This window comes from Salvelinus namaycush, chromosome 4 (assembly GCF_016432855.1).
Source record: "Salvelinus namaycush isolate Seneca chromosome 4, SaNama_1.0, whole genome shotgun sequence".
In the NCBI taxonomy this organism is placed as follows: Eukaryota; Metazoa; Chordata; class Actinopteri; order Salmoniformes; family Salmonidae; genus Salvelinus; species Salvelinus namaycush.
The window spans coordinates 69,743,549-69,769,914 of record NC_052310.1 but is presented as its reverse complement, the minus strand read 5'-3'; the positions used below and the strand labels follow the sequence as shown (position 1 = coordinate 69,769,914).

Here is a 26,366-nt window from a genome sequence, read left to right as displayed (position 1 = left end):
AGGATGTGTATACTCTGATTAGTATACTGTTTTTAATGTTCATATTTACCGGTTTACTGAGTGGAGCTAGACAGCTTTACGTTCAACCCCACCTTCCAGAATGCATTATTCTGTAGTTCCCGGGTTACCCCCTCGAGGAGCCATCCTAGCGGTTTGTTGTGGAACTGTAGGTTTACGTCTCTCTCTCTCGTCGGTCTCGTCTCCGTGAGACACCGGCTCACCATATGCCTCCCAAAATAAGACACAGTGAAGCATCGCGAATTATTTTAACATAAGTAGCTAGATAACAGAACGGACATCAAGCCAGTTGCGTTATTCACAGTCAAGCCAGCTAGCTAGCTTAGCTAACTCTGCCATGGACCCGCGAGACACAGCCCCGGATTCGTGGGAGCAGGAGGAGGATGCCGAGGCCCGAGCCGCCGCGGGACTCCAGTCCGCTCTCGCCGCTCTCAACGTCAATGCCAAGCCGTTTGTCCCGAATGTCAACGCGGCGGTGTTTGTACCGACCTTCTTTCAAAGCAGCCCCACGGAAATCCCAATATCCGACGGTCACGGTAGGTTAGGGCGTGATGTTGTGGAGTGTTGTAATAACGGGATTTTGACAGCTGCTCTTATTGCCTGGGGTTAGCCAGGTTAGCTACAGTAGCTAGCTAGATAACGTTAGCTATCTTGGGGTTGTAACGTTAGCTAGCAAGCCTACTAGACTAGTGTATGATATTGCTCAACCCCAATGTGACTGTTTTGACATGATGGTGCAACGCTTATAGCTAGGCCTACTGCTCATGATGCTATTATTATTGTTAAGCCATCACCCATACTGGATTCCTATTCCAAAAGCTCCAATGTCCATTTAATGCCAATGATAAAAGCAACAACTTGTCTCTTCACAGGTGGTGAACCAGTTGCCAGCATGGAGCTGTCAGAAACAGTTGGTATGTGTTTTTTGTTTATTACTATATTATTATGTAGCTAACTATTCTTCCATCTTTTACTTCCCTTTGCCACTCAGGTGTGTTGTACTTTGTCCAAAACAATAACATTGTGTAATCACAGACTTATCAGATTGTTTGTTGAAGATGTGTATCACAGGTGTTTTTTTAAAAACCTTTAGGTTTCAATCGTTATTTTTTACCTGCAGAAGGTTGCCGTGCCAACTTCCACCCAACTCATTCCAGAAGAGATTACAAATGTCCGTCAGTCAGTATTGTCTACCATTCATTCATTCAGACATTGAAACATCTCTTCAGGCCTACTGCTCACTGGGAGGTAGCCTAGGCCTGAAGGCCAGTTCTGGGAGACATGACAAGGTCCAACTGGGAGGGTTGGCAGGCTCCCACTCCCTACATGCTTATCTATAGCATGATGCAACATCACAGGCCTATGCCTAAAATATACTAGTACACTGGAACACGTGGAAACAGATAGAGGATATGACATTTGTTAGACTGGTATAACCAAATCGGGCAGTCCAGTTGTTGTATTTTCAGGGAATGTTGCTGTAGAGGTACTATGTTGACCAGCCCTATATATGTTTTACATTTGGCCAGAGAACACTGTGCCCATCTACTCAGGTTACATACGCCTGATTTATCTGTTAGTGTGACACCTGGCTGAAACTGTAGCCTGCCAGAGAGAGAGAGATAGAGAGGACATGAGGGGAGTGAGTTCTGAGTGACTGTTGAAGTTACCTCGTGGGTTTATAGTTCAGAACAAAGATGCCGTTTTTGTAATGTGTGGTTTATTTTTTCTGTGGTGTTGCATGCAATGTAAGCATGCCTCTGAGCAGTTGTCATCATGACCTTCTCCAGATTGTGAATGACACGTGTTGAGAAGGGAACAGGCATTGTACATGTTTAAGTGTTTAATTTCATGGATGAGGAGGTGAAGGCCTTGTGAACAGAGATGCTGCTATGGGAAGAGTTTTTCTGAAGTACTAATCTGCATCAGTGCTAGATTAACTAGAATTTCTTTAAAGAATGCATTTAATTTGTTCAATATACAGTAAAGTTATCTAGCTATCACTACTATCGCTACAAAGCTATATCACTATTAAATAAGGATATTGAACATCCATGGTATACAGAGCCTTCAGAAAGTATTCACACCCCTTGACTTTTTCAACGTTTTGTTGTGTTACAGCCTGAAATTAAAATTGATTAAATTGGGATTGTGTGTCACTGGCATACACACAATACCCTATAAGGTCAAAATGGAATTATGTTTTTAGAAATGTTTACAAAGTCATTAAAAATGAAAAGCTGAAATTTCTTGAGTCAATAAGTATTCAACCCTTTTGTTATTGCAAGACTAAAATAAGTTCAGGAGTAAAAATGTGCTTAACAAGTCACATAATAAGTTGCATGGATTCACTCTGTGTGCAATAATAGTATTTAACATGATTTTTGAATGACTACCTCATCTCTGTACTACATACATACAATTATTTGTATTGTCCCTCAGTTGAGCAGTGAATTTCTAACACAGATTCAATCACAAAGACCAGGGAGGTTTTCCAATACATTGCAAAAAAGGGCACCTATTGGTAGATGTTGAAAAAGAAAAGAAGCCAACATTGAATATCCCTTTGAGCGTGTTGAAGTTATTAATTAAACCTTGGATGGTGTATGAATACATCCAGTCACTTCAAAGATACAGGCATCCTTCCGAACTCAGTTGCCAGAGAGGAATGAAACCTCTCAGGGATTTTACCATGAGGCCGATGGTGACAGAGTTACAGAGTTTAATGGCTGTGATAGGAGAAAACTGAGGATGGTTCAACAACATTGTAGTTACTCCACAATACTAACCTAAATATCAGAGTGAAAAGAAGGAAAAGAAGAAAAATATCCCAAAACATGCATCCTGTTTGCAATAAGGCACTAAAGTAAAACTGCAAAAAATGTGGCAAGGAAATGAACTTTATGTCCTGAATATAAAGCGTTATGTTTGAGACAAATCCAACACAACACATCACTCTTCATATTTTCAAGCATGGTGGTGGCTCCATCATGTTATGGGTATGCTTGTCATTGGCAAGTTTTTTAGGATAAAAATAAATGGAATAGAGCTAAGTGCAGGTAAAATCCTAGAGGATGGTTTAGTCTGCTTTCCAACAGACACTGGGAGACATATTCACATTTCAGCAGGACAATAGGCCAAATATACATTGGAGTTGCTTACCAAGACGACATTGAATGTTCTTGATTGGTCTAGTTACAGTTTTGACTTAATCGGCTTGAAAATCTATGGCAAGACTGGAAAATGGCTGTCTAGCAATGAACAGCTGTAATCGCTGCAAAAGTTGATTCTAACATGTATTGACCCAGGGGTGTGAATACTTATGTAAATGAGATTCCTAGAATTTCTAAAAACATGTTTTCACTTTGTCATTGTGGGGTATTTTGTGTAGATGGGTGAGAAAAGGTTTTATTTAATTAATTTTGAATTCAGGCTGTAACACAACACAGTGTGGAATAAGTCAAGGGGTATGAATACTTTCTGAAGGCACTGTAGGTGACCACAACTATGTAATACATGTGTAATAAGCCAATTTCAGTGTCATAGTGTATGAGGTCAGAGATCAAAGAGCATTGTTTGAAGAGAACGTGCAGACACCGTGCAGTTCCGCACACAGTTTAGATTAACAGTGTGCCGGTACTCTCCTCTCTGTTCACAAGCTATCTCATATACCCATCATGCACCTGTGAAATCTGCTGGATGTGCGGACTACCTTCAACAAAAGAGCATTGTTTCATGGTCTACATCAGTGGTAAACAAGTGCCGCTTTTGTTCTTTAGCTCCAGTGGAGAACGGAGGAGGGACAGAAGCAGACATGATGGTGGAGGTGGAGACGTGGGAGCAGAAAGAGGAGCCCGGGGAAGGAGAACCAGGAGGAGGGGGAGCCCTGGGAGGAGAGGGGGGTTCCAGTGAGGAGGTGCAGGGAAAGGAGGAGGAGGAGATGATGGAAGAGGAAGAGGAGGAGGAGCTGCCCATGCTCAAAGTAATCCCCCTCCCACCAGACGCCCCGAAGAAGGAGCATGTCAATGTGGTGTTCATCGGGCATGTGGGTGCGTTCCTACTGTATACTATTACCTCATGGTCTTCTTTCCTACATCATTTTTTTTTTATTCCTGGACAGAGAGCAAGTGCTGTTAGAAATTGTCTGTATTCATTTGGATTGAAGAACAGTTTTCATTTTTTCAGATGCTGGTAAATCAACTATTGGAGGTCAGATCATGTGAGTAATAACATGGTTATCAATAACTATTCCAAGATTCAGGTTACTGAAGATGGCTTAACATTTTCTTCTACGGTATGATATATATTGCTACTAATGCCATGGCTATCTAGAAATAAAATGTTCTCTCCTATATTCATCAGATCAGGCAATCTCTGTTTATCTTTCTTATTGGAGGTATTTGACAGGAATGGTAGAGAAAAGAACACTGGAGAAATATGAAAGAGAAGCCAAAGAAAAGAACAGAGAAACATGGTGAGTTTACCTTCTGGTGTGACTAGATTCAGTTATGTATATGCTTGGAAATAAAAATGACAGACTATTTCATCTTGTATCCGTATCTTGCTCGCCAGGTACCTGTCCTGGGCTCTGGACACCAACCAGGAGGAGAGAGACAAGGGGAAGACGGTGGAGGTGGGGAGAGCCTACTTTGAGACAGAGAAAAAGCACTTTACTATCCTGGATGCCCCCGGCCACAAAAGCTTTGTCCCCAACATGATCGGTGGGGCGTCACAGGCTGACCTGGCAGTGCTGGTGAGTTTTCCCAAACAATGCTTAGTGGAAGGCATTTCACTGGCCACTTTTCATATCTGCTGCGTCGAGGCAAAACAGGCCCCTGTGTCCCTGTTAGTTGTATCGTTGCCAGTAGACAAGTTGACTGAGACTGCATTTGTTTAGCAATGGATTTTGTGTGATAAGAAGAGGACTGACTTAACTATATAATGAGAGAGTATTTTCTAATATGCATTCTAGTTCTGAAAAGTCTACACAGTAGATAATGTACAGTACCTGTAAGGTGTACCCTAGTGTTTATCATTATTTTCTGCACCCTATGCTAGTCTAACGTAACCCTATGTTGTGGTCAGGTGATCTCGGCCAGAAAAGGAGAGTTTGAGACAGGCTTTGAGAAGGGGGGTCAGACGCGGGAGCACGCCATGCTGGCCAAGACGGCTGGAGTCAAACACCTCATCGTCCTCGTCAACAAGATGGACGACCCCACTGTCAACTGGAGCTTGGAAAGGTAACAGTCAGTCCAATGTACAGTGCATTCGGAAAATATTAAGACCCCTTGACTTTGTTCACATTTTGTTACATTACAGCCTTATTCTAAAATGGATTAAATATATATTTTTTAATCAATCTACATAATACCCCATAATGACAAAGCAAAAACAGGTTTTTAGAAATTTTTCAGATGTATAAAAAATTAAAAAGAGAAATACCTTATTTACATAAGTATTCAGACCCTTTGCTATGAACCTCGAAATTGAGCTCAGGTGAGTCCTGTTTCCATTGATCATCCTTGAGATGTTTCTACAACTTGATTGGAGTACACCTTTGGTAAATTCAATTGATTGGACATGATTTGGAAAGGCACACACCTAGCTATATAAGGTCCCACAGTTGACAGTGCAGGTCAGAGCAAAACCAAGCCATGAGGTCGAAGGAATTGTCCTTAGAGCGCCGAGACAGGATTGTGTCGAGGCACAGATCTCGGGAAGGGTACCAAAATATTTCTGCAGCATTGAAGGTCCCCAAGAACACAGTGGCCTCCATCATTTTTAAATGTAAGAAGTTTGGAACGACCAAGAGTCTTCCTGGAGCTGGCCGCCTGGCCAAACTGAGCAATCGGGGGAAAAGGGCCTTGGTCAGGGAAGTAACCCCAGAAAATCTCAAGTGTTATTACATACAGCCAGTAAGAACTATTGGATATTAAAGCGATGTCAATTTACCATAATTACGACCGTGAATACGTCTTTCCCGGAGCGGATCCTTTGTTTGGACCTTCACCCTGGACATGCGATCTCATCCCAGAGGCTGACCCAAAACAACGTGGTCGCAGCAGGAGAGGCAGACGGAGCGGCCTACTGGTCAGACTCAGAAGGCGAGGACACCATCCACCGCTTCCGAGCATATTACTCGCCAATGTCTAATCTCTAGATAACAAGGTGGACGAAATTAGGGCACGAGTTGCCTTCCAGAGAGACATCAGAGATTGTAACATTCTCTGTTTCACGGAAACATGGCTCACTCGGGATATGTTGTCAGGGTCGGTACAGCCACCCGGTTTCTTCATGCATCGCGCCGACAGAAACAAACATCTTTCTGGTAAGAAGAAGGGCGGGGGTGTATGCCTTATGATTAACGACTCATGGTGAAATCACAACAACATACAGGAACTCAAGTTTTTTTTGTTCACCCGACCTAGAATTCCTAACAATCAAATGGGATATGTTCCGGATAGCGTCAGACAATAACATTGACGTATACGCTGACTCGGTGAGCGAGTTTATTAGCAAGTGCATCGGAGATGTCGTTCCCTCTGTGACCATTAAAACCTTCCCTAACCGTGGATTGATGGCAGCATTCGCGCAAAACTGAAAGTGCGAACCACCACTTTTAATCATGGCAAGGCGACCGGAAACACGACCGAATACAAACAGTACAGCTATTCCCTCCGCAAGGCAATCAAACAAGCAAAGCGTCGGTATAGAGACAAAGTAGAGTCGCAATTCAACGGCTCAAACACGAGACGTATGTGGCAAAGTTTACAGTCAATCACAGATTACAAAAAGAGAACCAGACAAATTAAACATCTTCTTTGCTCGCTTTGAGGACAATACAGTGCCACTGACACAGCCCGCTACCAAAGCCTGTGGGCTCTCCTTCTCTGTGGCCAACGTGAGTAAAACGTTTAAACGTGTTAACCCTCGCAAGCCTGCCGGCCCAGACGGCATCCCTAGCCGCGTCCTCAGAGCATGCGCAGACCAGCTGGCTGGTGTGTTTACGGACATATTCAATCTCTCCCTATCCCAGTCTGTTGTCGCCACATGCTTCAAGATGGCCACCATTGATCCTGTTCCCAAGAAAGCCAAGGTAACTGAACTAAATGACTATCGCCCCATTGCACTCACTTCTGTCATCATGAAGTGCTTTGAGAGACTAGTCAAGGACCATATCACCTCCACCCTACCTGATACCCTAGACCCACTTCAATTTGCATACCGCCCCAATAGGTCGACTGACAATGCAATCGCCATCACACTGCACACTGCCCTATCCCATCTGGACAAGAGGAATACCTATGTAAGAATGCTGTTCATTGACTACAGCTCAGCATTTAACACCATAGTACCATCCAAACTCGTCATTAAGCTCGAGACCCTGGGTCTCGACCCCGCCCTGTGCAACTGGGTTCTGGACTTTCTGACGGGCCACCCCCAGGTGGTGAAGGTAGGAAACAACATCTCCACCCCGCTGATCCTCAACACTGGGGCCTCACAAGGGTGCGTTCTCAGCCCTCTCCTGTACTCCCTGTTCACCCATGACTGCGTGACCATGCACGCTTCCAATTCAATCATCAAGTTTGCAGACGACACTACAGAGGTAGGCTTGATTACCAACAACTACAAGACAGCCTACAGGGAGGAGGTGAGGGCCCTCGGAGTGTGGTGTCAGGAAAATAACCTCTCACTCAACGTCAACAAAACAAAGGAGATGATCGTGGACTTTAGGAAACAGCAGAGGGAGCACCCACCCATCCACATTGACGGGACAGGAGTGAATGTGGAAAGTTTTAAGTTCCTCGGCGTACACATCACAGAAAAACTGAAATGGTCCACCCACACAGACAGTGTGGTGAAGAAGGTGCAACAGTGCCTCTTCAACCTCAGGAGGCTGAAGAAATTTGGCTTGTCATCTAAAACACTCAAACTTTTACAGATGCACAATCGAGAGCATCCTGTCGGGCTGTATCGCAGTCTGGTATGGCAATTGCACCGCCCTCAACCGCAAGGCTTTCCAGAGGGTAGTGCGGTCTGCACAATGCATCACCGGGGGCAAACTACCTGCCCTCCAGGACACCTACAGCATCCGATGTCACAGGAAGGCCAAAAAGATGATCAAGGACAACAACCACCCGAGCCACTGCCTGTTCACCCGCTATCATCCAGAAGGCAAGGTCAGTACAGGTGCATCAAAGCTAGGACCGAGAGACTGAAAAACAGCTTCTATCTCGAGGCCATCAGACTGTTAAACAGCCATCACTAACATAGAGAGGCTGCTGCCAACATACAGACTGAAATCTCTGGCCACTTAAATAAAATAATAAAGGTATCACTAGTCACTTTAAATAACGGCACTTTAATAATGTTTACATATCCTACATTACTCATCTCATATGTACAGTTGATGTCGGAAGTTTACATACACCTTGGCCAAATACATTTAAACTCAGTTTTTCACAATTCCTGACATTTAATCCTAGTAAGAATTCCCTGTCTTAGGTCAGTTAGGATCACCACTTTATTTTAAGAATGTGAAATGTCAGAATAATAGTAGAGAGAAATTTATTTAAGCTTTTATTTCTTTCATCACATTCCCAGTGGGTCAGAAGTTTGCATACACTCAATTAGTATTTGGTAGCATTGCCTTTCAATTGTTTAACTCGGGTCAAATGTTTCGGGTAGCCTTCCACAAGCTTCCCACAATAAGTTGGGTGAATTTTGGCCCATTCCTCCTGACAGAGCTGGTGTAACTGAGTCAGGTTGGTAGGCCTCCTTGCTCGCTTTTTCAGTTGCGCCCACAAATTTTCTATGGGATTGAGGTCAGGGCTTTGTGATGGCCACTGCAATACCTTGACTTTGTTGTCCTTAAGCCATTTTGCCTCAACTTTGGAAGTATGCTTGGGGTCATTATCCATTTTAAAGACCCATTTGCGACCAAGCTTTGACTTCCTGACGGATGTCTTGAGATGTTCCTTCAAATATATCCACATAATTTTCCTGCCTCATGATGCCATCTATTTTGTGAAGTGCACCAGTCCCTCCTGCAGCAAAGCACCCCCTACAACATGATGCTGCCAACCCGTGCTTCACAGTGGGGATGGTTTTCTTTGGCTTGCAAGTCTCCCCCTTTTTCCTACAAACATAACGATGGTCATTATGGCCAAACAGTTCTATTTTTGTTTCATCAGACCAGAGGACATTTCAAGTACGATCTTTGTCCCCATGTGCAGTTGCAAACCGTAGTCTGGCTTTTTTTATGGCGGTTTTGGAGCAGTGGCTTCTTCCTTGCTGAGCGGCCTTTCAGGTTATGTCGATATTTGGACTTTTACTGTGAATATAGATACTTTTGTACCTGTTTCCTCCAGCATCTTCACAAGGTCCTTTGCTGTTGTTCTGGGATTGATTTGCACTTTTCGCACCAAAGTATGTTCATCTCTAGGAGACAGAGCGCGTCTCCTTCCTGAGTAGTATGATGGCTGCGTGGTCCCATGGTGTTTATACTTGCGTATTATTGTTTGTACAGATGAACGTGGCACCCTCAGGCGTTTGGAAATTGCTCCCAAGGATGAACCAGACTTGTGGAGGTCTACAGATTTTTTTCTGAGGTCTTGGCTGATTTCTTTTGATTTTCCCATGATGTCAAGCAAAGAGGCACTGAGTTTGAAGGTAGGCCTTGAAATACATCCACAGGTACACCTCCAATTGACTCAAATTATGTTAATTAAGCTATCAGAATCCAAAGCCATGACATAATTTTCTGGAATTTTCCAAGCTGTTTAAAGGCACAGTCAACTTAGAGTATGTAAACTTCTGACCCACTAGAATTGTGATACAGTTAATTATAAGTGAAATAATCTGTCTGTAAAAAATTCTGTCTGAAAAAATTACTTGTGTCATGCACAAAGTAGATGTCCTAACCGACTTGCCAAAACTATAGTTTGTTAACAAGAAATTTGTGGAGTGGTTGAAAAACAAGTTTTAATGACTCCAACCTAAGTGTATGTTAACTTCCGACTTCAACTGTATATACTGTATTCTACACCATCTACTGCATCTTGCCTATCACATTGATCATCCATATATTTACATTTTCTTATTCATCCCTTTACATTTGTGTGTATAAGGTAGTTGTTGTGAATTTGTTAGATTACTTGTTAGATTTTACTGCATTGTCGTAACTAGAACCACAAGCATTTCACTACACTCGCATTAACATCTGCTAACCATGTGTATGTGACCAATAACATTTGATTTGATTTGAACCAAGAACAAGATGGTCACTGACAGAGCTCCAGAGTTCCTCTGTGGAGATGGGAGAACCTTCCAGAAGGATAACCATCTCTGCAGCAGTCCACCAATGAGGCCTTTATGGTAGACTGGCCAGACGGAAGCCACTCCTCAATAAAAGGCACATGACAGCCCGCTTGTAGTTTGCCAAAAGGCAACAAGATTCTTTGGTCTGATGAAACCCAGATTTAACTCTTTGACCTGAATGCCAAGTGTCACGTCTGGAGGAAACCTGGCACCATACCTATGGTGGCGGCAGCATCATGCTGTGGGGATGTTATGCCAGCTGCAGGAACTGGAAGACTAGTCAGGACTGAGGGAAAGATGAACGGCGCAAAGTACAGAGAGATCCTTGATGAAAACCTGCTCCAGAGCGCTCAGGACCTCAGACTGGGGCAAAGGTTCACCTTTCATCAGGACAACAACCCTAAGCACACAGCCAAGACAACGCAGGAGTGGCCAAGTCTCTGAATGTCATTGAGTGGCCCAGCCAGAGCCCGACTGTCACGTTCCTGACCTTATTTCCTTTGTTTAGTCTTTGTTTAGTTGGTCAGGACGTGAGCTGGGTGGGTGTAGTCTATGTTATGTGTCTCATTGGTTTAGGTGTGTCTGATTTGCCTGATATGGTTCTCAATCAGAGGCAGGTGTTTTACGTTGTCTCTGATTGGGAACCATATTTAGGTAGGCTGTGTTCACTGTTTGTTTGTGGGTGATTGTTCCTGTTCGTGCGTTCATGTTTTTATGTTCTAAAGTTCAGGACTGTAGCGTTGTTGGTTTCTTTCTGTTTATTGTTTTTGTTCATGTTTAAAAGTATTCAAATAAATATGGATACATACCACGCTGCGTTTTGGTCCGATCCTTGCTCCTCCTCAGACGAGGAGGATTACGACGTTCGTTACACCGACCTTGAACCCGAGCGAACATCTTTGGAGAGACCTGAAAATAGCTGTGCAGCAACGCTCCCCATCCACCTGACAAAGCTTGAGAGGATCTGCAGAGAATAATGGAAGAAACTCCCCAAATGCAGGTGTGCCAAGCTTGTAGCGTCATACCCAAGAAGACTCAAGGCTGTAATCACTGCTAAAGGTGCTTCAACAAAGTACTGAGTAAGGGGTCTGAATACTTATGTAAATGTGTTATTTCAGTTTTTATTTGTAATAAATTTGCAAACATTTCTACAAACCTGTTTTCGCTTTGTCATTATGGGGTATTATGTGTAGATTGTGTGTTGATGGATTAAAAAAAAGATTTGATCCATTTTAGAATAAGGCTCTAACGTAAAAAATGTGGAAGAATTCAAGGGTTCTGAATACTTTCCGAATGCACTATATATACATGCATCTTGTTAGAGAGAGCCAAATGCAGTGTCCCATCTAATGTGTTGTTTGACCCTCATGCTGCATGGCTGGTTATGACAGACAGTCATAGAATAGGAAAGATATAAAAATGGAGATTGTGTTCCTCAATTAGTCAACATTGTAACATTGATATTGATATTTAACACAGTAAAATAACCCATCCTCCTCCCTCTCCACTACAGGTATGAGGAATGTAAAGAGAAGTTGGTGCCATTTCTGAAGAAGGTGGGCTTCAACCCAAAGAAGGACATCTACTTCATGCCTTGCTCTGGGCTGACGGGAGCCAACCTGAAGGAGCCCATAGAGGAGTGCACATGGTACACGTAAGTCAACCTCCCCTCAGTTCTCTGCAGAAAGTACATTTAAGTCAACCTCCCCTCAGTTCTCTGCAGAAAGTACACGTAAGTCAACCTCCCCTCAGTTCTCTGCAGAAAGTACACATAAGTCAACCTCCGTTCAGTTCTCTACAGAAAGTACACGTAAGTCAACCTCCCCTCAGTTCTCTGCAGAAAGTACACGTAAGTCAACCTCCACTCAGTTCTCTGCAGAAAGTACACGTAAGTCAACCTCCCCTCAGTTCTCTCCAGAAAGTACACATAAGTCAACCTCCGTTCAGTTCTCTGCAGAAAGTACACATTAGTCAACCTCCCCTCAGTTCTCTGCAGAAAGTACACATAAGTCAACCTCCCCTCAGTTCTCTGCAGAAAGTACACGTAAGTCAACCTCCCCTCAGTTCTCTGCAGAAAGTACACGTAAGTCAACCTCCCCTCAGTTCTCTGCAGAAAGTACACGTAAGTCAACCTCCCCTCAGTTCTCTGCAGAAAGTACACGTAAGTCAACCTCCCCTCAGTTCTCTGCAGAAAGTACACGTAAGTCAACCTCCGTTCAGTTCTCTCCAGAAAGTACACATAAGTCAACCTCCGTTCAGTTCTCTGCAGAAAGTACACATTAGTCAACCTCCCCTCAGTTCTCTGCAGAAAGTACAGTTGAAGTCGGATGTTTACATACACTTAGGTTGGAATCATTAAAACTCGTTTTTCAACCACTCCAAAAATGTATTGTTAACAAACTATAGTTTTGGCAAGTCAGTTAGGACATCTACTTTGTGCATGACACAAGTAATTTTTCCAACAATTGTTTACAGAAAGATTATTTCACTTATAATTCCCTGTATCACAATTCCAGTGGGTCAGAAGTTTACATACACTAAGTTGACTGTGCCTTTAAACAGCTTGGAACATTCCAGGAAATTATGTCATGGCTTTAGAAGCTTCTGATAGGCTAATTTACATAATTTGAGTCAATTGGAGGTGTACCTGTGGATGTATTTCAAGTCCTACCTTCAAACTCAGTGCCTCTTTGCTTGACATCATGGGAAAATCAAATGAAATAAGCCAATACCTCAGAAAAAAATTGTAGACCTCCACAAGTCTGGTTCATCCTTGGGAGCAATTTCCAAATGCCTGAAGGTACCACGTTCATCTGCACAAACAATAGTACGCAAGTATAAACACCATGGGACCACGCAGCTGTCATACTGCTCAGGAAGGAGACGTGTTCTGTCTCCTAGAGATGAACGTACTTTGGTGTGAAAAGTACAAATCAATCCCAGAACAACAGCAAAGGACCTTGTGAAGATGCTGGAGGAAACAGGTACAAAAGTATCTATATCCACAGTAAAACGAGTCCTATATCGACATAACCTGAAAGGCCGCTCAGCAAGGAAGAAGCCACTGCTCCAAAAACGCCATGAAAAAGCCAGACTACGGTTTGCAACTGCACATGGGGACAAAGATCGTACTTTTTGGAGAAATGTCCTCTTGTCTGATGAAACAAAAATATAACTGTTTGGCCATAATGACCATCGTTATGTTTGTAGGAAAAAGGGGGAGGCTTGCAAGCCGAAGAACATCATCCCAACCGTGAAGCACGGGGGTGGCAGCACCATGTTGTGGGGGTGCTTTGCTGCAGGAGGGACTGGTGCACTTCACAAAATAGATGGCATCATGAGGCAGGAAAATTATGTGGATATATTGAAGCAACATCTCAAGACATCAGTCAGGAAGTTAAAGCTTGGTCGCAAATGGGTCTTCCAAAGAGACAATGACCCCAAGCATACTTCCAAAGTTGTGGCAAAATGGCTTAAGGACAACAAAGTCAAGGTATTGGAGTAGTCATCACAAAGCCCTGACCTCAATCCCATAGAAAATTTGTGGGCAGAACTGAAAAAGCGTGTGCGAGCAAGGAGGCCTACAAACCTGACTCAGTTACACCAGCTCTGTCAGGAGGAATGGGCCAAAATTCAACCAACTTATTGTGGGAAGCTTGTGGAAGGCTACCCGAAACATTTGACCCGAGTTAAACAATTGAAAGGCAATGCTACCAAGTACTAATTGAGTGTATGTACACTTCTGACCCACTGGGAACGTGATGAAAGAAATAAAAGCTGAAATAAATTTCTCTCTACTATTATTCTGACATTTCACATTCTTAAAATAAAGTGGTGATCCTAACTGATCTAAGACAGGGAATTCTTACTAGGATTAAATGTCAGGAATTGTGAAAAACTGAGTTTAAATGTATTTGGCCAAGGTGCATGTAAACTTCCGACTTCAACTGTACATAAAAGTCAATCTCTTTGTGGGTGCTGAGTGGCGGTTGCTTGTCAAGTCTTTATTTCCATAACAGTCCATCAAATCAATGTATATTTTTTCCTCCTCCATAAAACAGCTCTGCTAACTTCTATGAAGCTATCAAAGTTCTCTCTGTCCCCATAATAATTGATAATCCATAAATGTATTATTAGAAAAGATAATAATTGATTGTCCCAGTTGTTCTTCGTTGACAGGGGGTTGCCATTCATCCCACATCTGGACAGCCTGCCAAGCTTCAACAGAATCACAGATGGCCCTGTCAGATTACCCATCGTAGACAAATACAAGGTGAGCTCAACTGCTGTCATGAGTTATCCCAGTTACATATCTCTAGCTCTGTATTGCACTCAACGGCATAACTTGCATCATTTTAACCACACCATCTTATTCTGTAGTAATTAATAATCCATTATGAATACATTATCTCAGAGTTTGACAAAGGCTTATGAAATGTCTGCTAAAATACAAAGATAATGCAGCACTGTGCAGCTGCTACACACACACACACACACACACACACACACACACACACACACACACACACACACACACACACACACACACACACACACATACACATACACATACACATACACACACTGGCCTTCCCACATCACGTCCAGATGAGGCCCTCTGTTCCGTTCTGGGTGTCCTTCCAAGTCCTCCTTACTGTAGCCAAGGACAGCAGAGCACAGCCATTTTCTCCACAAGATAATTTAGCCTTCTGGCACCGGTTTCACCAGCGGGTGTTTTGGAACAGGTTAGAAGGAAGGAAATTATATTGTATAGCTTTCTCAGCAGGTCTTCCGCACATACACACACACACACACTGCTGTGGTTGTGTAAGAGGGGTGTTATGAAACCCAGGAGCCCTAACTAGATCTGCTATTCAGTTGATATAATGGGATTACGGTCCAGTTAATTGGCGGCTGGTTAGGTTGTTAGACTAGCTGGCAGTGGGGATCAACAGCTTAGCGCTAGACGCTAGTACACTCAATGAAGTAATCTTAGGTGGGAGCATAGAAGAGAAAAGAAACAACCATTTTAATTGACTAGACAGAATCAGTTTTTGTTTTTTCATTAATTCAATATAAGTGCTAATTTTCTATGGTAACCTAGTGTGAGCAGAATCCGTAGTAAACTGCAGTGTCCTTCCTAACCCTTAGTACCACTTCCTTTAACTGAGGGGGGTTCTGATGAGCATTTTTCTCTGCTAATACAGGAGTCATAAAGGCCTAGTTCACTCATTTAGTGGATTTAAGCACCATCAGAACCCCTACTTCCCGAGCCAAAAAGGTGAAAGGTCTTTCTGTGCCCTTAAGCAAGGCACTTAACCCTAAGTGCTCCAGGGTCGCTGTTGATAATGGCTGACCCTGGCCGTGACTCCATTCTCCGAGGTTTATAAAAACCTCTTAGATCGGAGTAGAAGATGAGAAAGGAAACAAAGGATGTAGTGTAATAATACAATTTTCTTTAACTTGTAGCTTTGAGCCGGACCGGCTCATAGGAGCAGGAGCCTATCTCCTGTTTCTGTAGCGTGAGGCAGCTTGACGTACATGTACAACACCCCCTGGACAGGACACTAGTCTATCGCAGGACCTTACCCCCAAACTATCTCCTTAATGTTGAGTGCCGAGCAGAGATGCATCGGGTACCATTTTTACAGTCTTTGGTATGACTCGGCCGGGGATCGATCTCCCAATCTCGGGGTGGACACTCTAACCACAAGGCCACTGACTATAACTGGTAGAAAACCCTTAACCTGGTCTTGGTTGTGCTCTGTGTTCAGGATATGGGCACTGTGATCCTGGGGAAGCTGGAGTCTGGGTTCATTGCCAAAGCCCAGCAGCTGGTCATGATGCCTAACAGGGTAAGGCTCTCCATAGGTCATTCATCTGTCCTGGAGAGTATACATTACACAAGTGTACAGGAGACCCTTTCACAATTTACATGTACTTTTTAATTTCTTTGGCAGATGCTCTGCAGAAAAACGTCTGCTAAGTAATTTAAATTTAAATTGTGAAAGGGACTCAAGACTTCCACATTACCATGCACTTCAGGTTTGGATTCTCCAACATGTACGCATCTGTGTTAAATACTTTACTTCAGGTTCTAATGTTATATTTCCCTTCCCAGCCCCAGTTTATCTTGCGATTTAAGATTACTAATATAATACTTGTTGTATAACATATACACTGAGTGTACAAAACATTAAGAACATCTTCCTAATATTGATTAGTACCCCCTTTTGCCCTCAGAACAGCCTCAATTCATTGGGGCATGGACTCTACAAGGTGTTGAAAGCGTTCCACAGGGATGCTGGCTCATGTTGATTCCAATGCTTCCCATAGTTGTCAAGTTGGCTGGATGTCCTTTGGGTGGTGGACCATTCTTGATACACACGGGAAACTGTTGAGTGTGAAAACCCAGCAGCGTTGCAGTTCTTGACACACTCAAACTGGTGCGCCTGGCACCTACTACCATACCCTGTTCAAAGGCACTTAAATCTGTTTTGCCCATTCACCCTCTGAATGGCACACATACACAATCTATGTCTCAATTGTCTCAAGGCTTACAAATCCTTCTTTAACCAGAGGTGGAGCGGGGTCTGCGTCCCGCACCTGAGCCGCCACCGCGGATAGATGCCCACCCAGACCCTCCCCTATAGGTTCAGGTTTTGCGGCCGGAGTCCGCACCTTTTGGGGGGGGGGGGGGGGGGGGGTTGGGGGGGTACTGTCACGCCCTGACCTTAGAGAGTCTTTTTATGTCTCTAGTTGGTTTGGTCAGGGTGTGATTTGGGGTGGGCATTCTATGTTTTGTTTTCTATGTTTCTTTATTTCTATGTTTTGGCCGGGTATGGTTCTCAATCAGGGACAGCTGTCTATCGTTGTCTCTGATTGGGAATCATACTTAGGTAGCCCTTTTTCCCTCCTTTCAGTGTGGGTAGTTATCTTTGTTAGTGGCACTTTGCCCTGTAAGCTTCACGGTTGTTTTTCGTTTGTTGTTTTGTTGGCGACATTTTAAATAAAAAGAGAAATGAACGCTCACCACGCTCCACTTTGGTCCAGTTCTTTCGGCGGCCGTGACACTCCTCCCCTTCATCTACACTGATTGAAGTGGATTTAGTGACATCAAAAAGGGATAATAGCTTTTGTTTTGTATACTCAGTGTATATACAGCACTATGATACATGTGATGTGTTATCCCCCAGCACACAGTGGAGGTGCTGAGCCTGCTGTCTGACGAGGTGGAGACAGATGAAGCTGTTCCTGGAGAGAACTTGAAGCTAAGGCTGAAGGGCATCGAGGAGGAGGAGATCCTGCCTGGCTTCATCCTCTGTAATGCTGAGAACCTCTGCCACTCCGGACGCACTTTTGACGCTCAGGTAGGCTACGTTCCTTAGGACATGACTAAGGTCATTTTAGATCGGTTGGTAGAGCATGGCGCTTGCAATGCCAGGATAGTGGGTTCCATTCCCGCCTGTACGTAAAATGTACAGTGTATGCACACATGACTAAGTTGCTTTGGATAAAAGCTTCTGCTAAATAAATGGCATATGTTATCATTGTCTAGGATTAGTTTACAAAGATACACTGCATCAGAGAAATGCTAAATGATAGCGATGGTAGATTGGATTGACTAAATACAGTTGAAAGTCGGAAGTTTACATACACTTAGGTTGGAGTCATTATAACTTGTTTTTCAACCACTCCACAAATTTCTTGTTAACAATCTATAGTTTTGGCAAGTCGGTTAGGACATCTACTTTGTGCATGACACAAGTAATTTTTTCAGACAGAATTTTTTACAGACAGATTATTTCACTTATAATTAACTGTATCACAATTCTAGTTGGTCAGAAGTTTACATACTCTAAATTGACTGTGCCTTTAAACAGCTTGGAAAATTCCAGAAAATGATGGCATGGCTTTAGAAGCTTCTGATAGGCTAATTGACATCATTGAGTCAATTGGTGTACCTGTGGATGTATTTCAAGGCCTACCTTCAAACTCAGTGCCTCTTTGATTGACATCATGGGAAAATCAAAAGAAATCAGCCAAGACTTCAGAAAAAGAATTGTAGACCTCCACGAGTCTGGTTCATCCTTGGGAGCAATTTCCAAATGCCTGAAGGTACCACGTTCATCTGTACAAACAATAGTACGCAAGTATAAACACCATCAGACCATGCAGCATCATGTTGTGGGGGTGCTTTGCTGCAGGAGGGACTGGCGCATTTCACAAAATAGATAGCATCATGAGGGGGGAAATGATGTGGATGAATTGAAGCAACATCTCAAGACATCAGTCAGGAAGTCAAAGCTTGGTTGCAAATGGGTCTTCCAAATGGACAATGACCCCAAGCATACTTCCAAAGTTGTGGCAAAATAGCTTAAGAACAACAAAGTCAAGGTATTGGTGTGGCCATCACAAAATCCTGACCTCAATCCTATAGAAAATCTGTGGGCAGAACTGAAAAGCATGTGCGAGCAAGGAGGCCTACAAACCTGATTCAGTTACACCAGCTCTGTCAGGAGGAATGGGCCAAAATTCACCCAACTTATTGTGGAAGGCTACCTGAAACGTTTGACCCAAGTTAAACAATTTAAAGACAATGCTACCAAATACTAATTGAGTGTATGTAAACTTCTGACCCACTGGGAACGTGATGAAATAAATAAAAGCTGAAATAAATCATTCAACTATTATTCTGACATTTCACATTCTTAAAATAAAGTGGTGTTCCTAACTGACCTAAAACTGAATTTTTACTAGGATTAAATGTCAGGAATTGTGAAACTGAGTTTAAATGTATTTGGCTAAGGTGTATGTAAACTTCTGACTTCAACTGTATGTAAACTCCAGTACTTGCACCTCTGCTATTTTCTCTGGTGTTTTATTATTTTTAAATTACTTTGTTTTCAGATTGTCATCATTGAGCATAAATCCATCATCTGCCCAGGTTACAACGCAGTCCTACACATCCACACCTGTATTGAAGAAGTACAAATCACAGTGAGTTACTAAGTTACATTAGCTTGTTAACAACCCCTAACCTAATCACAGTGAGTTACTAAGTTACATTAGCTTGTTAACATCTCCTAACCCAACGGGTCTCTATCCAAGTATAGCCTGCCCACCACATGTATCTTCTCGGTCAGTGAATAATGTTCATTACTAAATAAACCTGTATTCAAGTCAATTCTCTCCTCAGGCCTTAATCTGTCTAGTGGACAAGAAGACCGGTGAGAAGAGCAAGACGCGACCTCGCTTTGTCAAACAGGACCAGGTGTGCATCGCCCGGCTACGTTGTGCTGGAACCATCTGCCTTGAGACCTTCAAAGACTTCCCACAGATGGGGAGGTTCACCCTACGAGATGAAGGTTGTGTGTGTGTTCCTGTGGGATTGTTTTATACCATGTTTTGTTTCTATTGATGAATATCAAAAAGCTTTAAACAACAAAACCAGTGCCAATGGAGTACTAAAGGTTTTTATAAGTATGGAATTGTCTCCCTTTTCAGGCAAAACCATTGCTATTGGCAAAGTGCTGAAGCTGGTACCAGAGAAGGACTAATGTGAAGCAGCATGGAATCCTGGGACAGTTGTCATGAAAGAGAAGGAAGCTGCTGACGCCTACCTAGCCAGCCACCCCCTCTTACATACCACTATCTGTTGAAGACGAGGAGGAAAACAAATCATGTTTGAAAATAAAGAAGAAACTTAAAAAAGTGACTGAATCAGTTTTTATGATGAACAATGTTAATGAAAGACAAGTCCAGTGTGTCAGCTTTCTCATATTGAGAGCTCAGCTATGCCACTAATGTAGCCACTACCCTTTCCCAGGCCAACCTCACTCTGTGCTGGTCCACCTTTTGTTTTGGAAATGGGAATGTATGCGTTGTTACTTCGTTTGGAAAGGAAGGGACTAGCGTTGCATCCGGTTGCATCATGTTTGGACCATAATTAGCTAGTTATACGCATTCAAATCCCAAATATTATACCGAAATGGTAATATTTTGGTTGTAGGTATCGCCATACCAAAATCATAATCTGGTATGTTCACACGCACACAATGAAACAAACATGGTTCCTGTTGTGAACGTGTGTTGTCATGTTACCAATCAACAACAATGAAAATAAAGTATCAAACTGAGAGAGAAAAATTAAAGGCTCTGTTTTTCTCAATTTCTTACAATGTTCATTTGGCCTTTCGGGAATGGTTTCCACTAGTTACCACAGCCACAAAGTCAAAATTGGTCTAAATGTAAGGTTATGGTTAGGCGGAAGGTAAGGAGGGGTTGAGGTTAGGGTTAGGTTAAAATCAGATCAAATTGTAGAAATAGGCGGGGTTTATGACTTTGTGGCGGTGGTAACTAGTGACCTTTTTGAATTGTCCTCAAACTGTTTGCAAATAAAGTTGGGAAGTTTCAATTGCAAGAGTGACGTGAGTCAATCGATATGCGCATGCGTTACCCCGGATAAAACACGTGAAGAAGCATGGCAGACAAACCTGATGAGTTGGCGCTGGACCGGGTGCAGGTAATGTCTAAAAATCTATTTGATAATGTATTTTTTAACCAAAGTGTAGTTATATAGATGCCGGGAAAAGCGGGGGGATATCAGTAGGTTATGTTTTGTAAGCCACCTTTCTCTGGAGCTAGCAACCAGCTGGATAGCAAGCTAGCTAGCGTTAGCTTGTGCGGTCGGATAGTTCGCAACACGAGGCAAGTCACTTATTTTCTGTATTTTAACTTAACTGGAAACGCTGTGAACACACTTTCAGAGTTGTCTACAACTCCTCCCATTGGTTCTTGGTAAAACTGCCATTGGAAAAATATCGACCCTTTACTAGTCCGACTTTTGTAGGTTAATAGTGTTGAAAGTGAAAAAGTTGTAATGTCGGCTCGCTATCGCTCGCTTTCTCACCTGAACGGACTTGTTCAGGACGATTTGTGTAACTTAACTAGCTACCCTATTGCGGCTAGTTATTTGCATTTGGTCAATGTGTTTATTTGAACAAAATTACAGAAATATTAATTTGTCACACACATTTCTTCATAACTTCTCATTGTGTTCCCAGGTAAAGAAGGCAGTTCAAGCACTGCAGGCTTTCCTGAAGACTAAGTCTACCCCAGACTCCCTGCTCCTGGACGAGAGTCAACACCTATCCCTCCTCTTCACACTATGGAAAATCCCCAAGCAGGCCCAGACCATCCGCATGTGAGTCCCTCTGCCAACACTGTCCAGCGCTACAAACCAACATGGTTACATAATACATGCTTAACTATGGAAAAATACAGTGAATGTGTGGACCAATTAACACCTTGTCCTGCAGTATAGTGGTGAAACAGTCCAGTAATAACCACAAGTCCTCTGTTTCTCCCTCAGCCCCTTGCCTCATGGCATCCGCACCAACACAGATGAGGTGTGTCTCTTCACCAGAGATGAGCCCAACATGACCCCTGACCAGACCCAGAGGTTCTACAAAAAACTACTGGCTGAGAGAGGGGTCAAGAATGTCACAGAGGTATTACTAACCAACACCAATAATAATATTAGTTATTATTATTGATTGTTTGTTTTTCTAGACACCCGAAGTGCTTACCTCATCCTCCAATACATCTCTTCATCTGCTTTACTTTGTAGCTAGTATTTAGTCATCCAATGTGAATAAGTGCACCTCAGCAAACCCTGTCCTCCTGTCTGTGTTGGCCATGGGCAATGATGGTGCCATAGTGACTCAAAGTATATCCAGACGGACCTCCCTCTCTATTGGAGCCTGTCTCTACAGCTTTGACACAGTTACCTACTGTATACGCATGTAATAATGATCCGTGCTTGTCGTTTTGATATGGTCCTTTACTTGTTGGTGCATGACTCGACTTACCCAGGCATATCCCTGTCTTTCTATAGGTGATCCCTTACAGAACACTGAGGACTGAGTACAAGCCCTTTGAGGCCAAACGAAGGCTGCTGGGGAATTTTGACATGTTCCTGTCAGACGACCGTGTTCGTCGCCTGCTGCCCTCACACATTGGCAAGCACTTTTACGAGAGGAAAAAGTAAGCTTGAAATATGTTCCATTGGTTGATCAACTTGTCTATTTTAGTCAAATAATCTATTTAGACATATTTTTGCATTGGTTCGGAACCTGTTTCACTCTCAGTATGAAATTTGTTTTAAATCCAGTGCTATAAGAACCTCATTCCAGTGAGGCAGGGGAGCGGTGTCCTTTTTGTGCAGTCTCCCTGTTCACTCTCTGGGAACATCAACATAGCCCCAAGTGTTGTTCCCTGGCTTTGAAATGCATCAAATCACTTAAGTTGAAATGTGCCTTCAAGCTAGCCCTTCTGGCGTTCTAATCTAATGGAGTGTTTTCTCTCCTCTGCTTAGGGATCCGTTGTCAGTAAACCTGAAGAGCAAGAAGCTGGCCTTGGACATCCAGCGAACCATCCAGGGAACAACCATCTCCATTTCTAAGAAAGGCTGCTGCTGGTGAGGCCTGCTCCCAGCTTGACTTGATGAATGATTGCACCCCAGCAAACCCTGTCCTCCTGTCTGTGTTGGCCATGGGCAATGATGGTGCCATAGTGACTCAAAGTATATCCAGACGGACCTCCCTCTCTATTGGAGCCTGTCTCTACAACTTTGACACAAAATGGCAAGTGTCTAATATTGTTAGTGTTCATAGAATTCATTAATTCACACTGCCTCTTGTATCATGTAATTGATTGTTTTAGCATGGCTCGTGTGGCCCACTCTGGGATGGCTGCAGATGAAATAGCCGAGAATATCGACTCGGCTGTTAGCACCATCGTGACCAAACTACGCACGGTGAGTTTGCTGCCAGGGATCCTCTTGAGTTCACGAATGACTTGTATCCATTCACTACAGATATTTACACTTGTATATGTTAATGTCAGGTATACTCAATGTTAAATGTTTGGGCCCAGTCTGAAAATCACTTTGGATAGCTGTTGTCTGGGGTGAGTTTACTAGGCCTATAGTACTGTGGTACATTAAGCTTATTGCCTGCTATTTATCGCAGAGGGATTAAACCCATGTGCCTCCCCCCACCCCAACTAAGCAAGGCCTTTGACAAGAGGCCACAATCAGATGCTAATCACAGGATAGCAATGTTTTTGGCTGTACCATTAAATGTTTTTCCCAGAAATGAAGTTGACCTAAAAAGGTATGCGTGAAAATACATGTTTGAGACTAGATGTTTGCGGTCTTGCTGCTTTGTAGAAAGGACCATTGATAAAGATCATCCACCTGAAGAGCCAGTCATCAGTAGCTCTGCCCATCTACACCTCTAACATGAACCACCTGACCCTCTTAGAGGAGACACAGAAACAGGCCCGCGCAGCCATGGACGCAAAGGTAGGAGTGCTACACACAAATGCTTCTAAGTAGTATTTTAAGATTATAATTGAAGTTATATTATCTATTTTTGTCAAATTAAATCTTTCAAAGGACTTGTCTTTGCACTGGCTCGGAACCTGGTTCACTCTCAGTATGAATTTTGGTTTAAATCCAGTGCTATATGAACCTCATTACAGTGAGGCAGGGGAGCGGTGTCCTTTTTGTGCCGTCTCCCTGTTCACTCTCTGGGAACATCAACATAGCCCCTGGTGCCACATATGGACTACAGAGGCCAATTTCATATATATAGACACAGACCCCACATCCTCCTGCTCATAAAGAATACCTGTAACTTTTGTGAATTTCAGAAAAATGCAAGCAAACAAAAGTCTGCTAAGAAGGAACAGAAGTCTACAGAAAGAAATACTGGTGCTGAAGTAGAGGAAGAGATTCCACAGCTTGTTCCCATGGTAACGCCAAGTAAAAAGGCTAAACTGGAGGTCTGTACCACGTGTCAAACCAAATGCATTTTAATTAGATTCTATTTTTAGTTGGATCAATTTGTACCTGGTTCACTCTGTGAGTGAACCAGGTTACAAATCCAGTGTTGTATGAACCTCATTCCAGTGAGGCAGGGGAGCAGTGTCCTTTTTGTGCTGTCTCCCTCTTCACTCTCTGGGAACACTGATAGACTGTGGAGGTTAATTGACACTTTGTATCAGTCCAATCTCCTCTCTGTCCTGGCACACCGGAGGTGGAACCAGCTTCCCCCTGAAGCTAGGAAAGCAGTCCCTGCCCATCTTCTGAAAACATTAGAAAACCTACCTCTACAAACATTATCTTCAATAATCCTCACCTTGACCCACCCCCCCAGCTCTGATTTTACTGATGGTTGTTAATGAAGAAATGTACTTTCTATGCATGTGGTTGTCCAACCTAGCTGTCTTAAAGATGAATGCACTAACTAAGTTGCTCTGGATAAAAGTATATGCTAAATGACTAATGTATCTACAGAAGACTACTCTCAGTACTTTGCTAATTGATTGCTCCTCTGATGCCTGTAGAAGCAGACCAAGGGGCTTGAGAAGGCTCCCAACCCGACAGTGGGGAAGAAGGCTCCCAACCCGACAGTGGGGAAGAAGGCTCCCAACCCGACAGTGGGGAAGAAGGCTCCCAACCCGACAGTGGGGAAGAAGGCTCCCAACCCGACAGTGGGGAAGAAGGCTCCCAACCCGACAGTGGGGAAGAAGGCTCCCAACCCGACAGTGGGGAAGAAGGCTCCCAACCCGACAGTGGGGAAGAAGGCTCCCAACCCGACAGTGGGGAAGAAGGCTCCCAACCCGACAGGGGGGAAGAAGGCTCCCAACCCGACAGGGGGGAAGAAGGCTCCCAACCCGACAGGGGGGAAGACAGCTATGAGAAGAAAAAGGAACAAGAAGGCTGCTTAAAGGAAAGTGCCTCAATCTTGATGACTGTTTTGTCTTGACAACTCAATGAACAAAGCATACATACCTCTCCATTAATGTCTGTGTATTACTCCCCCTTTCTCTACATGGAACTCTGACTTCATCACACTGATTATAAAGGACTGGTTTATAAATATACAACTGTTAACATTTCAGTTTGTTGAATTGATCCAAGGACAAACTCAAATGAGCTGCAATTGTCTGTCTGCCTCAAAGGGTTGTTTAATATCATCTTGTGTAAGCTCTACTTGTAAATTAAAAATACTACTAAAGTATGTTGTGTGATTTCTTATACAAAATGGGCTCACTGTCAATATTTAGTGAATAAGATGTCTGTAATCATCCTCAGTCTCATTTCGTGGGTGTTCTGGTTGTTGGGGAACAGCGAGATGCAACCAGAGGAACAGGAAGATGATGGTAACTTGGTGGAACAAAGGGATCTGCAGTGTTGTCACGAAGGTGTAAAACAGTCTTACTAATGATTCCGGTGGAACGGGAGGGCCCTGAACGACGGATGGAAATGTTATTGCTAACGGGCAGTAAGCAGTCACTACATTATTTATCTGTACACCACATCAGCTCCATCTAATGAACTTACCAGAGAGACACTGAGAATATGATTTGACAGGTAATTTTAAGTCAATTGGCAATATAATAATAAAGCGGTCTGTAATAGTGTTCAGTTATAACCAATTATGTATATAAACCATGGATTGGTCACTCACTATCAATTACATTTAATTCAAGGGGCTTTATTGGCATGGGAAACATGTTTACATTGCCGAAGCAAGTGAAATAGTTAAACAAAAGTAAAATTAACAATAGTGAGCAGTAAATATTACACAAACATTTAGTGTCATAATGTCTATATACAGTGTTGTAGTGATGTGCAAATAGTTGAAAGTACAAAGTGAAAATAAATATGGATTGTATTTACAATGGTAGTTTTTCACTGGTTGCCCTTTTATTTTGGCAACAGGTCACAAATCTTGCTGCTGTTATGGCACACTGTGATATTTCACCCAATAGATATGGGAGTTTATCAAAACTGGAGTCATCGTCATCTCCCAGTGTCCCGACTTCAGGAAGCAGAGTATCCCAGGACTGAGAAGGTCTCTGATTATGTCCCTGAGCAGACAGTGGTTATCATGGGTCAGGACAGCATGACGAGTGGAGCTGGAACCATGATTCTCCAGGAGGGAACATACAGC

The 26,366-nt window shown here is 43.1% G+C and overlaps 2 protein-coding genes and 3 non-coding genes across 5 annotated transcripts; all 5 read left to right on the top strand.

The window, feature by feature from the left end:
* The first annotated feature begins 158 nt into the window (after positions 1-158).
* Positions 159-20,492, top strand: LOC120046764 (eukaryotic peptide chain release factor GTP-binding subunit ERF3A-like). Its single transcript, XM_038992252.1, has 14 exons — positions 159-554; positions 891-932; positions 3,798-4,067; positions 4,204-4,237; positions 4,415-4,492; positions 4,591-4,771; positions 5,104-5,258; positions 11,852-11,992; positions 14,518-14,611; positions 16,113-16,193; positions 17,535-17,708; positions 19,249-19,338; positions 19,538-19,706; positions 19,846-20,492. The coding sequence occupies exons 1-14, from the start codon at positions 356-358 to the stop codon at positions 19,896-19,898; spliced, it is 1,761 nt and encodes a 586-aa protein (XP_038848180.1). The 5' UTR covers positions 159-355; the 3' UTR covers positions 19,899-20,492.
* A 266-nt stretch (positions 20,493-20,758) lies between these two features.
* Positions 20,759-25,430, top strand: LOC120046763 (ribosomal L1 domain-containing protein 1-like). Its single transcript, XM_038992251.1, has 9 exons — positions 20,759-20,863; positions 21,405-21,544; positions 21,713-21,851; positions 22,238-22,386; positions 22,718-22,819; positions 23,065-23,158; positions 23,573-23,707; positions 24,058-24,189; positions 24,754-25,430. The coding sequence occupies exons 1-9, from the start codon at positions 20,822-20,824 to the stop codon at positions 25,135-25,137; spliced, it is 1,317 nt and encodes a 438-aa protein (XP_038848179.1). The 5' UTR covers positions 20,759-20,821; the 3' UTR covers positions 25,138-25,430.
* On the top strand, positions 22,001-22,128 carry LOC120046882. Its single transcript, XR_005476865.1, has one exon. It is a non-coding gene; the product is annotated as a small nucleolar RNA SNORA55 (small nucleolar RNA).
* LOC120046883 lies at positions 22,856-22,983 on the top strand. Its single transcript, XR_005476866.1, has one exon. It is a non-coding gene; the product is annotated as a small nucleolar RNA SNORA55 (small nucleolar RNA).
* Positions 23,274-23,399, top strand: LOC120046885. The gene has a single exon (XR_005476868.1). It is a non-coding gene; the product is annotated as a small nucleolar RNA ACA64 (small nucleolar RNA).
* Positions 25,431-26,366: the final 936 nt, after the last annotated feature.

Bases quoted from the DNA above. Each gene is read 5' to 3' on its own strand.
- LOC120046764 (XM_038992252.1), top strand. From the start codon at position 356: ATGGACCCGCGAGACACAGCCCCGGATTCGTGGGAGCAGGAGGAGGAT. The intron at 4,068-4,203 runs GTGCGTTCCTAC...TCATTTTTTCAG, and splicing joins GGTGTTCATCGGGCATGTGG to ATGCTGGTAAATCAACTATT. The intron at 14,612-16,112 runs GTGAGCTCAACT...CTCTGTGTTCAG, and splicing joins CCATCGTAGACAAATACAAG to GATATGGGCACTGTGATCCT.
- LOC120046763 (XM_038992251.1), top strand. From the start codon at position 20,822: ATGGCAGACAAACCTGATGAGTTGGCGCTGGACCGGGTGCAG. The intron at 21,545-21,712 runs GTGAGTCCCTCT...TTTCTCCCTCAG, and splicing joins CAGGCCCAGACCATCCGCAT to CCCCTTGCCTCATGGCATCC. The intron at 22,387-22,717 runs GTAAGCTTGAAA...TCCTCTGCTTAG, and splicing joins CACTTTTACGAGAGGAAAAA to GGATCCGTTGTCAGTAAACC.